Genomic DNA, 15,897 nt, shown 5'->3' on the forward strand with positions numbered 1-15,897 from the left:
ACCTACAAGAGCGTGTATTGCAAACAATAAAATAGCTGCTTTCCATTGAAAATAAAGTGGGGAGGGGGGAGGTGTTTTTCTGTCCCCATCACTACTCTCCACCACCGCACCATCATAACTTCTGGGTTTCCTGCACCTTCGGTGATGCAGCCGATCCCCAACCCCTTCCTCCCCAGTCCCGTGCTTCAGAGCTGTCTGCTGGGCCCCCGCGCGTGGTCCTGTCCTTCTTCAGCGCTCGCTTCCGACGGCACTAGGACCCAGGGAAGTCTCTGAGCGAGGTTCGCGGAAAGGCAGCCAGACTCCTCCTTATCTCCAGTGTCAAACTTGACATCAGCCTGCGAGCGGAGCATGGTAACTTCTCCAGCAATCAGAGCGCTCCCCCTCACATCAGTGGCATGCTTCATGGAGATATGCTCCTCTCACTGCCCTCTGCACCAGCAACATGGATTGTCACCTCTCCATCCTCCTCCTCCTCAGCTGCTCTGCTCTCAAGTGCTTCGGGGAACTGACTCTCCAACCTTCCAATGAAGGTAAGCCAGGTACCGCGACGCGCACAGCCCTGCCCCGAGGGGCTAACGCTTTTCCAGGCACGTTCTCACCGAAGCGTTTTCAGGTCGCCGAGGTGCCTCTGAATAAAGCACTTTGCTCTCAGAGTAAACTAAAGGTGCTTTTATTTTCGGCAGTCTTCTAAAGCACTTTTAGAGATAATTTTGGATTGCCTAGATTTAAAATGTGTTTTGAATCTGATACCAATTCAAGCAATTACCTTGTTTGCCCGTTTTAAGCAGAAAGAGAAAAATCCTCCAGTTTTACAACCCAGTATGTTAATTGCCAAATAGCCATGGTAGTATTTTATTTCCTAATTGTGACCATGTAGTAGTACTCTGAGAAGTTTAAAAGAATATTCTGCCCTCCTCTCTAGATTCTTTAGTATGTTTAAAGGTAATGACAGGTTGTTCCTACTTAGGATCATGGCATTTATGAATGGGCTAAAGGGAAATCGGAGTTTGTTGAAGCGCGGCTGTGTGTGCGTGTGTGTGTGTGTGTGTGTATTTATGTTGTAACTGCTATGTTGAAGTGATGTGTATCCCGCCAGGCGGTGGTTTGCTCTATGGTACAGGTTCTAATGAGCAGCATATGCCACATTAACATAAGTAATATTTGTAGGAATTACAATAAGGTTAGACTGGATTTTCTTTGTTTAAGGGCTTATGCGAATAGGAGATTATATTTAATGAATAGTGAAAATCTCCTGGGTAGGTGTAGTAAATAACTGAACAGCAAATTGAGGAAGAATGTTCATATGCAGCAAATGGTATTTCCTTAATGCTGGGTTATTTATTTTCCTAATGGGCATTCATTCCTTTTCAATGAATTAAAGTGCAAGCCTAATATTAAGGACAATAATGTTTACTACAAGATTGCATGCTTAATAGACACATTGCCTTTTCCCTGTATACTTTTTGTGATCTATTCCTAATGATTTGTGAATACAATTGCTAACTCTTAAGACAAACTTTTCTGAATAATTGATTGCTTTCAAGCAACACTTACAATTTCTATTTCCTCTTAATCATTTTGAATTTAGAACAATAACATTTAGTAATTTATTTTGCAATTCAGCAAAACTGAGCAATTGATGTGCAAATGCTACATTATATATTGTGTCACTCACTAAAAATATATTGGCAAGACAGTGCCACTGTATGTTGTATGTATCATTTTTAGAAAAAACAAGTAAAAACTCAAGAATATTTAGCAACTTTTTAATTAAATATGAAAACTGCCTCTCATATTTGGTGACCTACTTTCAGTGCTAATAATTTCATTCTTTCCTTAGTGACTGCTTTTATCAACTTGGCAGATTTCATTAAATTTTTTGTCTTTTTTACGGGGAAATTAAAAATTCTAACCTAGAAGGATCAAGAAGTTATCTTACCTTCAAGTCAATTTTTTTTTTACAAATTAAATTAAAATGTTTATTTGAAACTAATGGGCAATTATTTTTTTATGAATGAAAGGCAAGGGTAGTTATTTGTATAATGAGTAATGTATCAGTAACTTCAAATTAGTGTTTATATTTTTTGTTCCTTTGAAAATATTAAAGTATTGATAATAGCTAGACAAACAGTAATATTATTCCCATATTGCTATGATAAAGTGTATTTCTCCAGATGGAATATTTATAAACTATTTAGATAATGGATTTTAGTGAATTAATAATGCACAGGGATATAGATGAGAGTCATTATTTTTTTGTGCAAAACACAACCTTTCAGTAAATTGCAAAAGGAAAAAAGGGCCATTTAAACTCATTGATATTTATATAAAATTCATGAGTATTAATTTAATGAAGCAAGAATTATCAAGTGCAAGTTGCTTTTAAGACACACTTTGTGTATATTTGGGTATATAGTGCATATTACTATACAGGCAGATACACATTAACAGTATGAATATAAAAAGGTTAATATATTCAGAAAACTGACATGATTACATTTAATTTGCTTGGGCAAAAGTTTATCTCTACATTGTTTATGGGATTATTCTTCACAGGTCATGTTCTATAGTAGTGTCTCTTTCTCTTCTGAGGTCATGAAGGAAAGGTTTGAAATAAAATTTAAAATGAATGATTTAACTTGGATAATATTTGAGTAAGATTTTAAATGTGGATATTGAATACCAATAGCTTGGGACTTAGTTGTAGATTTGAACAACATGAAAAGTGAAAAATCCAAGTATGCTCTAAGATTTTTTATGTAATTTTCTAACAATGTCATTTGAATAAAAAGCAATGCTTCTGAAAATTCATATGTTGGGTAGAAGGAGTAATGATAGAATGAATCTCATTAGTACAGCTTTCTGATATTAATGTTGAAAACTGAAATACAAAATACTAGGTTGCATTTAAAATACTATGCTCAAATTATATTTCCATACTACAGAAAATTTACCAGTAAAATTTACTGGAATTTATTCTGCAATCTGTTATGAAGTTAGTCATGATAGAACTCTAAGTGAACAAGATCCAAGCCATTGAGTTAATTGCTAGGAAATATGCCACTGTGTGACTTTTTTTTAAGACTTGAGATTTGATAACCAAATATCAATTGTGAAATGCCATTAGTCCATGATAAGAGGAAAAAAGCTTAGAAAAAAGCTTAATATGAGCTTTCCTTTTTTAAATCCAGTTACAGATAACTTTCTAATATGCTATCAAGAAGATGATTCCAGATGATACTTTCTATGACTGGTCTCCTGGATAATTATTTATAATTTTGATGATCACTTAAATCAAGAACTGACCTCTGTGCTACACAGACACTTTACAAAAGCTGCATGGAACTTTATTAAAATCTTTTCAGATCTGTTTACATAACACACCAAGAAAAGACTTCCAATGGGAAAACTACTACTTTTCATGACAAAACAGGATTGTTATACTTAGTGTTGTTAGAAAAGTTTATATATTTGCTCCTTGTTCCTATCAGATGGATGGTGATAATGATAAATAAAAATAACTTTATGAAAAGGCTAAAGCTTGATATAAAGAATTGACTATTACTAGTTCAATATCATTTAGCAATGGAAAAAGTAATTTCTTTACACACTTTTCTATATTTGAAGGCGTCTGAGGCTTAATTCACTGCTTATTCTTTAGTACATAATACACTTTTCAGTACATAACACATTTTACTATCTAACAGTGTTTATAAGTTAATTACCTTTCACCTATAGAGCTCTTTACATTGAAAATCAGTTTTCAAAATAAAAGTCAATAAAATTCAATCTGCATATTTATATACTACTTATTTGGGGAGACTTTTATTGGAGTGTTGGGATACTGTTTGTATGAAATGTATTTCACTGGACATAAGTCATCTAACTATTGAAGATACCATGTGATTGTTTAAAGCTTAAAAGTAAAACTTAGAGATGAACACTGTATGTTTCCCTTTGAATATTAGGCAAATAATGGAGACAATATACATTTAAATAATAGATTTTTCCCTTTTTAAAAATTAGTATGAACTGGCATCATTTTCATGTATAAACACTTATCCTCAAATAATAATACACCGACTGAAATATTTATAGAAAACTAAGCTATCATATCATTTTTATAGTTTTAAGAAGAGGGCTTACATTTGCTTTTAATGGCATTTTATCATTCTAGACTAAATAATTGAATGCATTATACATTTTTGTAACTTAATAGCTTACCTAATAGCTTGCCCCTACCTCCCCCTAACAGTTATAACTGTGCTATTTGCCTGGAGGTAGGAGAAACCTTAATTTCACTATTTTATAACCCACAACAGTTAACACTTGACCTAGGTCATTAACAGGATTATCAGCAAATTTGTTTAAGCTTTTACTGACAACCTGAATTGCTACGATAATATTTTGATTGTGCCGAAAGAAACTTCTTGTAACCTCTCAAAATCTATCATGAAATTAATTCATTCTGAATCTATATCTTCCTAAAGACTAATATTGATAATAATAATTCAAGTGGGGAAATGTCCACTTTGATGCTCCATTCTCCTCACCCTTATATATCACACCATTCTTGCCCTTGTCATAAACAAGCAATTAAAAACTCTTAAATAGTAAATGTTCTGGCAATAACAATAGACTTACAGTTACAAACCAGCTTCATTGTAACTATCAATAGTTTCGATTTTATACTTTTTATTGATGATCTAGTTAATATCATTTTTCTGCCCATTTCAAGATATAAAGTCAATTGAATACGTTTATAACTCAAAAGCAACTAGACCCATAAAATGGAAACTACAAATAATAAAACACCATTACCCCATGTAAGATTATGGTGGCATTTTATATCAAGTTACCTTTCCCATGCAATGCTAGTAACTGGAAGCTACAATGAAAAGAACTTAAAATTAACATAAACATTTTAAACAAAATGTTGTGCACAATCAGAACATAAATGTATTTTTTACACTGTGTAGTCAGTTCAGAGAGTTTCATGTGAAGACTTTTATTGCTTAAGTTTAATTTTGGTTTACTTTTTGCTTGTATAAACAATTCAGTAGTTTCACCTTGACTTGTAAAAAACTTATTGTCCTTAAAGATTTAATAAGATTCTTTATTACGTCCATATATTATCCATGTTTTAATATTCAAATTTTGGTATGTTCTTTAAGAGTCTGTCACTTTTGATAGTTTCTCAAAATAACTCTCTTCATGAAGATCCCTAAATGTTAAAATTGTTTCTGAAACTCTGGAATTTTTCTGAAATAAAATATATGTAATTTTTAAATATCAAATAATCAGTTACATATGCAAAGGATTTTTAAAGGCAAAACATATTTCCACAGTATATTTGATTTACTAACTTCAACGCAAATGGAAACAGCAAGAACTGTTCTTGAGAGTTACATTTTCCAAGTCATAAAATCTTCAAGAAAATATTAATAAAACTTTCCACAAATCATCAAAACTCGATAAGTTCTTAAAGACATTTACTTACTGAGAAATCTATGATGTGGGTTACCTTTGATTTTAGTCATTTTCCAATAATTTTGTTTGGCATAAATACTAGATGGAAGGCGAATATGTATTTCTTGGAAGAACACTAAGTTTTACAAATCATTTTCTGTCAAGATCCTCAATTTTACTTTTTAATGAACATTTGTCTTTAAAATTTTTAATAAACCTTATTCTTTTAATTCCTGTTTGATAAAAGATTTAGAAAAACAGATGCAGGTGTCCCCTTTTTTATTCTGTTTTCAGAGATCTGGATTTTATCACCAGGGAGGGTCAGAGCAGGGCTTTTACCAAGTGCACAAGTAGCTTTCCACAGATTTTTCAAATAAAGGGATGACTGGTGGTGTAAAACATTCATTTTATTATTCATCCAAGTATACTGAAAACCAGAGTACAGAATTTATTTCTAAGAAATTTGAAGACTTTAATTTTTCTGCAATGACTTTAGAAATAAAAGCATTGTTGGACATTTATAAAATGCAAAGTATTCCAAGCCACAAATCAATCTAGGCAGACACTTCTGCGAATCAGGGTGTGGGCACATGTACACACTGGGATTTCATTCTCTGGGTCTGTTACCAGCTCCCTAGAATCAGGTAGTTCTTGGAATCTGGCAGAAGCTTTTCTCCTGGAAAACTCAAGTCTGAAAGTCAACAAGTTTTAGTTTGCCTCCTACCAGCTTTATGTGAAAAAAAAAAAAAAGTGGTGGATTACAAAGAGAAAAAAAGCCTTTGCAAGAGGAAAAGAAAATAAAAAGTCGATTAAAAAGATGGAGAGGTAGAGAAATGCAAAGATTCTAAAACCAGTAATACATTTTTTGCCTAAAGGAAAAATATCGCCTGAAGCATCTGGCTAATCGGTTTTTAAATTAAATCTCGAAAAATCTGCACATACACAAAAAAGGGTGTGTGTTTGGGGCAGGTGGGGGTGAGGGGAGTTGGGTGCATTTGTTTCTCCTCTCAAGTTTACAGATTTTTGATTTTTCCCCTGAAGAAAATATTTTATCTAGGAAAGTTTTGAAAGTGTAAGCCAAACCCTCTTTTGGAAGTCTGGGCACATACATGTGGAGGATGGATGGAATCAAAACCAGTTCAGTAAATAAAGCCTCCAGCGTGGAGTGATGTTATTAAACTGGAAGCCCTGAGTGGGGAACCCCCTCCCTCCTTTCATTTTCTAAACCATGTCCTGCTGTTCCAGTCAAAGCAGAGGGTGAAAATCCACATAATCCAAACCAACATGATGAAGTCAGAATAATAGGCAAGGAAAGAGGGGGGAAACAAGTAGCAGCACTGTACAAACAAACTGTGGCGAATAACCTTAGCCATGAACTGGGGTGGCCAGAGGAGGAATGAAGGCGCTTCTTTTCCTTCGCATTACACCTCCCACATTTGCAAATGCAGTACTGATTAAATTTCCAGGTATGCCCTGAGAAATTTTAGCACGAAACAGAGCTTTACTGGGAGGGACAGAGGTGTGGCGACAGAGAGAGAGAGATGAACAGAGGCCCTCGAGGCCACCACACCCACCACTATGGCATCTTAACCTCAAATTATGCTCCGCCGCCGGGGCCAGGCTCTTCGGTGCGGCGGGAAAACGGAATCTCCCAATAATTCGCTACTTTTCACACCGCATCGGATTCAAGATCGGATCTGAAAATCCCAACTCCGGGGCCACGTCCCCCAGATCAGCTCTCGGGGTTCGGTGGGTTCTTTGTGCCCGAGCCATCTCCGCGCCAGGCGGCCAAAGCGCGCGGCCCGAGCGCTGCGAGCAGGCGCGCCCCCCGGGGGGCGGTGAACAGCGGGTACGCGCGGAGCCCGCGCGGGGGCCGGCTTCTCCCAGCCGGCGGGCGCAGGGCGCCGGGCGCTCGCGGCCGGGGCGGAGACTGGAGCCGGGCGAGCGCGAGGGCGCCAAGTTCCGCGGAAACCAGCGCCGGGCGGAGGCGGGGCGGACGAGAGGCAAACGTGCGCCCTCTGCCTGCGGCCGCGGGGCTGCCACGGCTCGGAAAGGCGGCGCCCACCTCACCACCTGGACTCCCCTCACCTGGGGAGCGCGGTAGCTCCCGGGACGGGCCGGGCAAGTCCTGAGTTTAACTACAGACTTTGACCCGAAATCTCTGTCGCCCCCCTACCCTCAACCCTCTTCCCCCGAGCGTTGTCAACCTTTTCCACGTGGCGCGGTCCCCCTCCTAAGTTCCCCGCCTGCCAAGTGACAGGTGCAGGAGGAAGACTCAGTTCTCCAGGGTTCTCAGCGCTCCCTAAAGAGTTGGGAGACCAGGCCCGTTCTCTTGGGACGAGCCTGGGACGTCCACTGTCGTGCTTGCTGCTCTCTTTCCCGACCACTTCGCTATTTGTTGAATATTTTAAAAGACCTGTCCTTTAGTCTCTGGATGATAATGAACCTCCCCCCCCCACCCCCCCGCCAGTTTTCTTTAAAACCACCTATTAATGCCAACTGTTAAGGGCCCTCTGCGCTAAGGGGTATGTTCACAGACCCCCATCCCCACCCTCGTGCACAATCAAAAGTTATCTGTTTTCCCCTATGCCCGCCCCCCCCCCCCGCCCCCCGTTTGATTGACACTGTTTAAAAATTATAACAGGATTTCCCACTCTTCTGATTTTGGGAGTAAGCCCGGAAAGGGCCAGAAAGGGTTTCTGGGAGCAGTGTTACCGAGGTAGGTTAGTAGTGGGGATGATGCTAAAGTTTGTGTGGTCTTCAGAACTTTAGTGTTTTTCATAAAAGAATTGTTGAAAATCCAGGGCATACCCAAACTAAACAATGGCCTCAGTGTAATGCCCCCTAATCAGAAAACACACAGAGTTCCACTGGTTGGAAAGATTTTTTCCTTACATTATCATTCAGTACTTACTGAACCTCATTTAATCTTAAAGCACCTCTAAAGAAAGTATTGTGACGTCTCCCATTTTACAACTGAGAAAACTAAATAAACTCATCAGGCCCTCTCCTGTCTGTCTTCTGATTTTAACCTTACATTTTTCTCCTGTACACAAATGCCTGTAAATTAAGGAGGTATCCTATTCAGGAAAAGCTCTAGTTTCTCAATCTTAACCCTACTGAGGGTACTAATTTGTCTTGGGACTTGCAGGGAAAACTTAGAAATACTCAGAGTATTGGAGTGAAAATTTAGACTTCAAAGTACTTTTTAAATAAGTACTTTCAGGAAAGTACTTCAAAGAATACTTTGAATCTGCTGTGTTTACCCTCATAAATTATGATCATCTGGAAGAGTTAGGGACTCACTAGGAAAATAAAGAAAATTTGATATGGACCCAGGAATAGGAGATGTGATGTGATCTGTGATGTGTTTTCTTCACACATTCATCCTCTGTCTTCCTTTCCTGACTCTCAAACTCTGCTTACCTTGGAAAGATTCTTCTCAAGAATTCCATACACAGAGATTGTGAGGCAATTGTCACTATAACTTGGATGTGATTTTTTTTTTAATTTTATAAAAATGAAGCATGGATTGACTACTGGAATTGTCATAAAGGTCAGTAATGGGTGGAAGTGGAACTTGGCCTAAAAAGTAGACTTCAATTTCTGTGGAAACTTTCCTGTATATAAAAGATAATTTATAAATTACTTAAGATGAGAAAGTAAATTATAAAGATTTATCTCCTCTTTTTTAAAAACACTTGTACTGTATTTAAGTGGAGACATTGAGAAAAGGTAGCTAAACAAGAGTTTTGAAAGGTAGCAAATTAAATTGGGGGCAATTATATTTTTCATGTAGATATTTCAACACATATGTTTTGCATTAATTGCTGCAATAAATTCTGTTAACCTGGCAAAGAGCAAAAATAGCATATTGATGACATCAGTCTTTCACATCAGAAAGCTGCTTTCAGTATCTTGCTTTCTTCACTGTAATGTGAAATAAAAAATTTTCAAACCTGTTACCCTTCAGATTCCCAGTGAGTTTTCTAACCACTCAAGCTATTGGCACATTTTCCATAAGCAAAGTCTTAACAGCAAACTTTTGTTTTCTCACTTCTGAAGGATTAGAATCAACAACTACTTTCCCTGCTATTTAATGTTATAGTTCACATATGATTTTGGAGAGCTCTCTCAAATCAAGAAAATGTAAATGTGACTTCAAAGTCTCCAAACTGAGTTGCCTCTCATTTTAAGACAAAAATTCTTGACAGATTATGTAATGTGGACTGAAGCAAAGGGAGAAGCCTGGGTTAATTTTATTGCTGATAAGTCTAATCAATATCAAAATGGTTACATCTTGAATTTCCTATATAGTCATTAAGGGGAGGTTAATTTATTGTCTTTTAAATAATAGTTAAAGATAGATCAATAAACATATTTTGTAAAAAAAATAATACCCATTCCCCATCCCCTACCCCTTCCTTGATGAAAAACGAGACTTTAAAGTTTACTTTTTACCAGTGATAAAGACAGTTGGTTTCTAATCAATATGAAATTTTGATATTTTCCACTTCAGGATGAGTAAGAGAAACAGAGAACAGCTTGTTAGTAGTTAACATATACTTCATTCCCCTATTTTCAAATGTAATTTAGCAATGAATAAAATTCTATAGATCTTAGACAGATACATTTTTTAATTTTATATGGTAGTAGTCTTCACACTGAGAAGTTAGGCTGGGAAGCTGATTTGCAATCATTTCCTTGTAGATTGAATAATCCTCTGGTTAACAGAACAACACTCTGAGGAAGTCTATGAGCAGCCCTGTGTGAGTGTGTGCATGTATGTGACCAGCAGTATTGTCTTCTTACAAAACTGAACCATTTCCACACTGTGCACAAAATTTTAGGGATGAATATTTACCTTTTGAAATGAGAATGAAGTAAAATTAAGTTTTCCTGAATTACAGGTTGGTGATGAGAAAAAAATAAAAGCAATCGTTTGTTTATTTGTCACTGTCTAATCTTGTTAATTTTCCCCAACTGGACCCTTGATCACTGATAATATTCAAAAATGACATAAAGCTACAGTTATATCCAAATTTTTATTTTCCCCTTCAATATGCCAAAGCTTGTTATGGTATGTTTCATATTTTGACAGAATGAAAAGAACTGGCATCATCACAGGAACTATAAATAGAAGTTAAATAGGGTTGTTATTCTTTTATTAAATATATAAACTCCATCAAATATTATAGCCAGTGCCAAATCTTGAAAATATTTTTAAAGAGGCAGAATAAAAGAGAATAATATTTTTCTCTTGGCTTAGTTTTACTATCTAGTTTACCACAAATAAGTTAACACTCATTTACATTAAATCAAGAAAGATAAACTCAGAGATTTTATTATGATGTTCTTGACATTTCTGATGTGAAATTATAATGATTTGATAGTCCTTTTTATTTAAAAAAAAGATTTCCAAGTGTAATTGTATATATATTTCATCCAACTGAACAAGATGGATTAATCTATGCTTACAATGATGATTTATATATTTTTTAGGCACAACTGCTTTTTTTCCTTAAACATTTATACAGTTAAGAAGGACAATTTTTCTTACTTTTGCTTATAAGTGATGTCCAAAATAATTCTAAATGTTTTAATATCTTTTAACAATATATACACGATTAAAGAAGAAAAAATCTAAAAATATATTAAATTAGTATCCCTTTATATTTTCCTTTCCAAAGGTGATCCTTTGGAAACTAAGGTTTATAACCCTGGCCCTGGTGAAAACATTAGAACTCTACATTTAAATTCAAAGGCATACATTCAAAAACCATTAAAATTAAGAAAAAATTAAGGAAAAAATTAACTCATCTTTCATACCAAAATAGTTTGTTTTTTGCATTCATTTATTTACCAAGTAGTGAATATCTGATGTTTAGTTACTGGATTTTAGAAAAGAAGGTTATCAGTAGTGGCATACTGAATGGCCTTGAAAGATAACGATTTAGTTGGGACAAATGACTACAAAATGAATACTTACATAAAAACTTCTAACATAGGTATAAAAGTTGTTAAAATGCAATATGAATCTTTAAACTAGCTGCCTAAAACAGAGTCCTGGAAGTAAAAGGGAAGAGTTTTTTTTGTTTGTTTTTTAAATTAAGTTAAAAATAACAACAATAAGTTAATAAAAACAAAGGGAGTAGATTACATGACTTGCCTAATTTCATGTTTTAGGGATGACTATAACCCAGATTTTACTTTTTTTACCATATAGAGGTAGAAAACTTTAAAAATAATTTGCATGAATGCATACTAAATACATATACAAGTAAAAAGCACTTTTGAAAGAACTGAACATTCAGAAATAGCTATTTCAGTAAGCACATATCTAAGCTCAATGTAAATTCTGTGTGAACACATCCATATACATACGTGTGTGTATTGGAAAGGCATATGATTGAATATGAAAAAGGCCATCGCCAAATAGAAGCTTCTATCGGCTCTATTCATATTATGACTACACTACCAAGAAAAAGCACACCAAGGTTTGTCTGAGTGCTACATTCTCCTGCAGTGATGAATGAAGTTTCCTGACCATCTCTAGCACAATGACCTAATCATGCTAGTTTCCTGACCTGATCTTTGATGCTTTCCATTGACACTGTGCTCCTAATATGGAAAATAAAGGCCTAGAGTTTTGAATTAAAGTGATAGGCATGTGGCACTTCACTGGATCCTTTGTGGGCTCTTACAGAGACACATGTTTATACCTTGAAGAGGTGTGTGTGTCTGTGTATGTGTGTGTATGTATGTCTATTCAACAGTCATGTTGTAGGATAACAAGTTGAGATTTAGTAATCCTATAGAATATGATGTCAAAGTTATATCCTGATTTTTTTCCAGAAATTAAACAATTTATTCTGGATTGGGCTTCTTTTAAAATTAAAACAAGTTCGTTTTTCAATTGAAATTTCATTTCATCACAATAGTTTCTGTTCCTATGTTAAAATTTGAACCCTATATTCAAGGGACTTCCAGACACATTTTTATGTTGAAAATAACTACTATATTAATTGTTTTACAGGCCATTTGCTTATTATATTATATTTTCATAGCCTTTATTCAAACCCTGACTAAACAGAGCTTACATTTACTAATCAAAGTTTAGTAGTCAAGCGATATAATAAGAAAATGTGTACCAAGACAGGCTGGATTTCTGGTGTGATGGCAAATATATGTGCTAAAGTTTGAGCACAGATTTGCCCTAATGATTTTATATAATTTCAAATTGATGTATTTTAACTTTTTAATCTGTTTAAAAAAATCCTTCAAATTAGAAATAAACAAGTTTTTCTGTTAGTGCTGGAACATTTTAAAAAACTAAAATGTGTTGCAAAAGTACAATGTTTACATAACCATTAATGTTCTACTTTTAGTATCTTACATTTTAGGAAACACATTTCACTTGTCTAAATGATTCATAATATAGGTTGACAATGCACAGAAACAAAGAGACCTGTGATTCTAGGGACTGCTGTCAAAGCTGAGGCTGTTAATGTAGCAATACTTCACTGATGGTAGAACATCCCCACTCATTTATGTGAGAGAATTATTTTGTTATAAGAACACATTCCCAAGGGATATTTTAATAGCTGTTTTCTCCATAAAAGTACTGGAATCAGAGTGACCTTTAGACTTTTAAGATTAATAATAAAAAAAAAAGAAAATTCTAACACTTTAAAAACAGCATAGAGTTAACATTTACTAATGTATCTGAGTTTCAAATGGAATTTTGGTCCATATTTCTGTTATTTCCTTGAGCTGGTCTAGTTATGAGAACACAGACATCTTACCATGAGACTGTGTTTTCATTCCAACAAACTCTTCCTGCTGTTGGCGAAGAATGAGATGTGGCAGCTAATTTGTTTCTTCTTTAATTGGGGCCTGCCTGTATAGAAGTTAATCCAAAATTATTGTTTAAGAAGAAAAACTAATAAGAAAAGTTGATAGTATATCACCTTGTCCATAAATCTGCTTATATCCCATAAATGAGTCATTAAGATACTATGTCACAAATAGGTTTTTCACAGAAATGTCTACCACTACAGAATTTTTTAAAAAATTATACATTACTATTTTAGTTGGTTATTTAATAGAGAAGCCTATCCATTCTCTGGCGGGTCTTCCCGACACAGGAAATAAACCAGCATCTTCTGCATTCCAGGCAGATTCTTTACTAACTGAGCTATCAGTACAGTTCAGTTCAGTTGCTCAGTCGTGTCTGACTCTTTGCGACCCCATGAATCGCAGCACGCCAGGCCTCCCTGTCCATCACCATTTCCCTGAGTCTACCCAAACTCATGTCCATCGAGTCGGTGATACCATCCAGCCATCTCATCCTCTGTCGTCTCCTTCTCCTCCTGCCCCCAATCCCTCCCAGCATCAGGGTCTTTTCCAATGAGTCAACTCTTCGCATGAGGTGGCCAAAGTACTAGAGTTTCAACTTCAACATCAGTCCTTCCAATGAACACCCAGGTCTGATCTCCTTTAGGATGGACAGGTTGGATTTTCTTGCAGTCCAAGGGACTCTCAAGAGTCTTCTCCAACACTATAGTTCAAAAGCATCAGTTCTTCGGCACTCAGCTTTCTTCACCATCCAACTCTCACATCCATACATGACTACTGGAAAAGACGTAGCCTTGGCTAGAGGGACCTTTGTTGGCCAAGTAATATCTCTGCTTTTGAATATGCTATCTAGGTTGGTCATAACTTTCCTTCCAAAGAGTAAGCGTCTTTTAATTTCATGGCTGCAGTCACCATCTGCAGTGATTTTGGAGCCCCCAAAAATAAAGCCTGCCACTGTTTCTACTCTTTTTCCCATCTATTTCCCATGAAGTGATGGGACCAGATGCCATAATCTTCATTTTCTGAATGTTGAGCTTTAAGCCAGCTTTTTCACTCTCCTCCTTCACATTCATCAAGAGGCTTTTTAGTTCCTCTTCACTTTCTGTCATAAGGGTGGTGTCATCTGCATATCTGAGGTTACTGATATTTCTCCTGGCAATCTGGATTCCAGCTTGCGCTTCTTCCAGCCCAGCGTTTCTCATGATGTACTCTGCATATAAGTTAAATAAGCAGGGTGACAATATACAGCCTTGAAGTACTCCTTTTCCTATTTGGAACCAGTCTGTTTTTCCATGTCCAGTTCTAACTGTTGCTTCCTGACCTGCATGCAGGTTTCTCAAGAGACAGGTCAGATGGTCTGGTATTTCCATCTCTTTCAGAATTTTCCACTGTTTACTGTGATCTACACAGACAAAGGCTTTGGCATAGTCAATAAAACAGAAATAGATGTTTTTCTGGAACTCTCTTGCTTTTTCGATGATCCAGCGGATGTTGGCAACTTGATCTCTGGTTCCTCTGCCTTTTCTAAGACCAGTTTGAACATCTGGAAGTTCACGGTTCACATATTGCTGAAGCCTGGCTTGGAGAATTTTGAGCATTACTTTACTAGCATGTGAGATGAGTGCAGTTGTGCGGTAGTTCGAGCATTCTTTGGCATTGCCTTTCTTTGGGACTGGAATGAAAATGGACCTTTTCTGTTTTCCGAGCTATCAGGGAAACCCTAATAGAGAAATTACCATAAATTAATCCTTCTATGACCCAAAATGCCTGTAAAATTTAAGATTATAGAAAGTTTTATCTGTACACAATAGATTATAGTTGACTTCATTTACATTTTAAAAACATTTTCATAATTTTTGGCCTGTGAGATGGAATACTAATGATCTATTACAAAGATGTTTTCATTATATTTGAAAGTGAACCTGAAAGTAGCTCAGTTGTATCCGACTCTCTTGGGACCCCATGGCCGATACAGTCCATGGAATTCTCCAGGCCAGAATACTGGAGTTTGTAGCCTTTCCTTTCTCCAGCAAATCTTCCCAACCCAGGAATCGAACCAGGGTCTCCTGTATTGCAGGTGGATTCTTTACCAACTGAGATATCAGGGAAGCCCTTTCATTATGTTTCAGTTCAGTTGCTCAGTCGTGTCCGACTCTTTGCGAACCCATGAATTGCAGCATGCCAGGTCTCCCTGTCCATCACCAACTCCCAGAGTTCACTCAAACTCATGTCCATCGAGCCGGTGATGCCATCCAGCCATCTCATCCTCTGTTGTCCCCTTCTCCTCCTGCCCCCAATCACTCCCAGCATCAGAGTCTTTTCCTATTAATAAGTCAACTCTTCGCATGAGGTGGCCAAAGTATTGGAGTTTCAGCTATAGCATCATTCCTTCCAAAGAACACCCAGGACTGATATCCTTTAGAATGGATTGGTTGGATCTCTTTGCAGTCCAAGGGACTCTCAAGAGTCTTCTTCAACTGCTACTGCTAAGTCGCTTCAGTCGTGTCCGACTCTGTGCGACCCCATAGACGAAAGCCCACCAGGCTCCTCCTCCGTCCCTGGGAGTCTCCA

General features: G+C 36.7%; 1 protein-coding gene across 2 annotated transcripts in view; it reads left to right on the plus strand.

The window, feature by feature from the left end:
• Positions 1–270: 270 nt before the first annotated feature.
• EPHA3 (EPH receptor A3) overlaps positions 271–15,897 on the plus strand; it is a 411,324-nt gene continuing 395,697 nt past the window's right edge. Inside the window, exon 1 of one of the 2 annotated variants that reach the window (XM_005201183.5) lies at positions 271–530. In XM_005201183.5, coding sequence (XP_005201240.1) covers positions 443–530 — 88 coding nt within the window. In that variant the 5' untranslated portion in view covers positions 271–442. The remainder of the gene's footprint in view (positions 531–15,897) is intronic. The other variant, NM_001206113.1, reaches the window with a different exon arrangement.

The sequence above is a fragment of the Bos taurus genome, chromosome 1, assembly GCF_002263795.3.
Source record: "Bos taurus isolate L1 Dominette 01449 registration number 42190680 breed Hereford chromosome 1, ARS-UCD2.0, whole genome shotgun sequence".
Lineage (NCBI taxonomy): Eukaryota > Metazoa > Chordata > Mammalia > Artiodactyla > Bovidae > Bos > Bos taurus.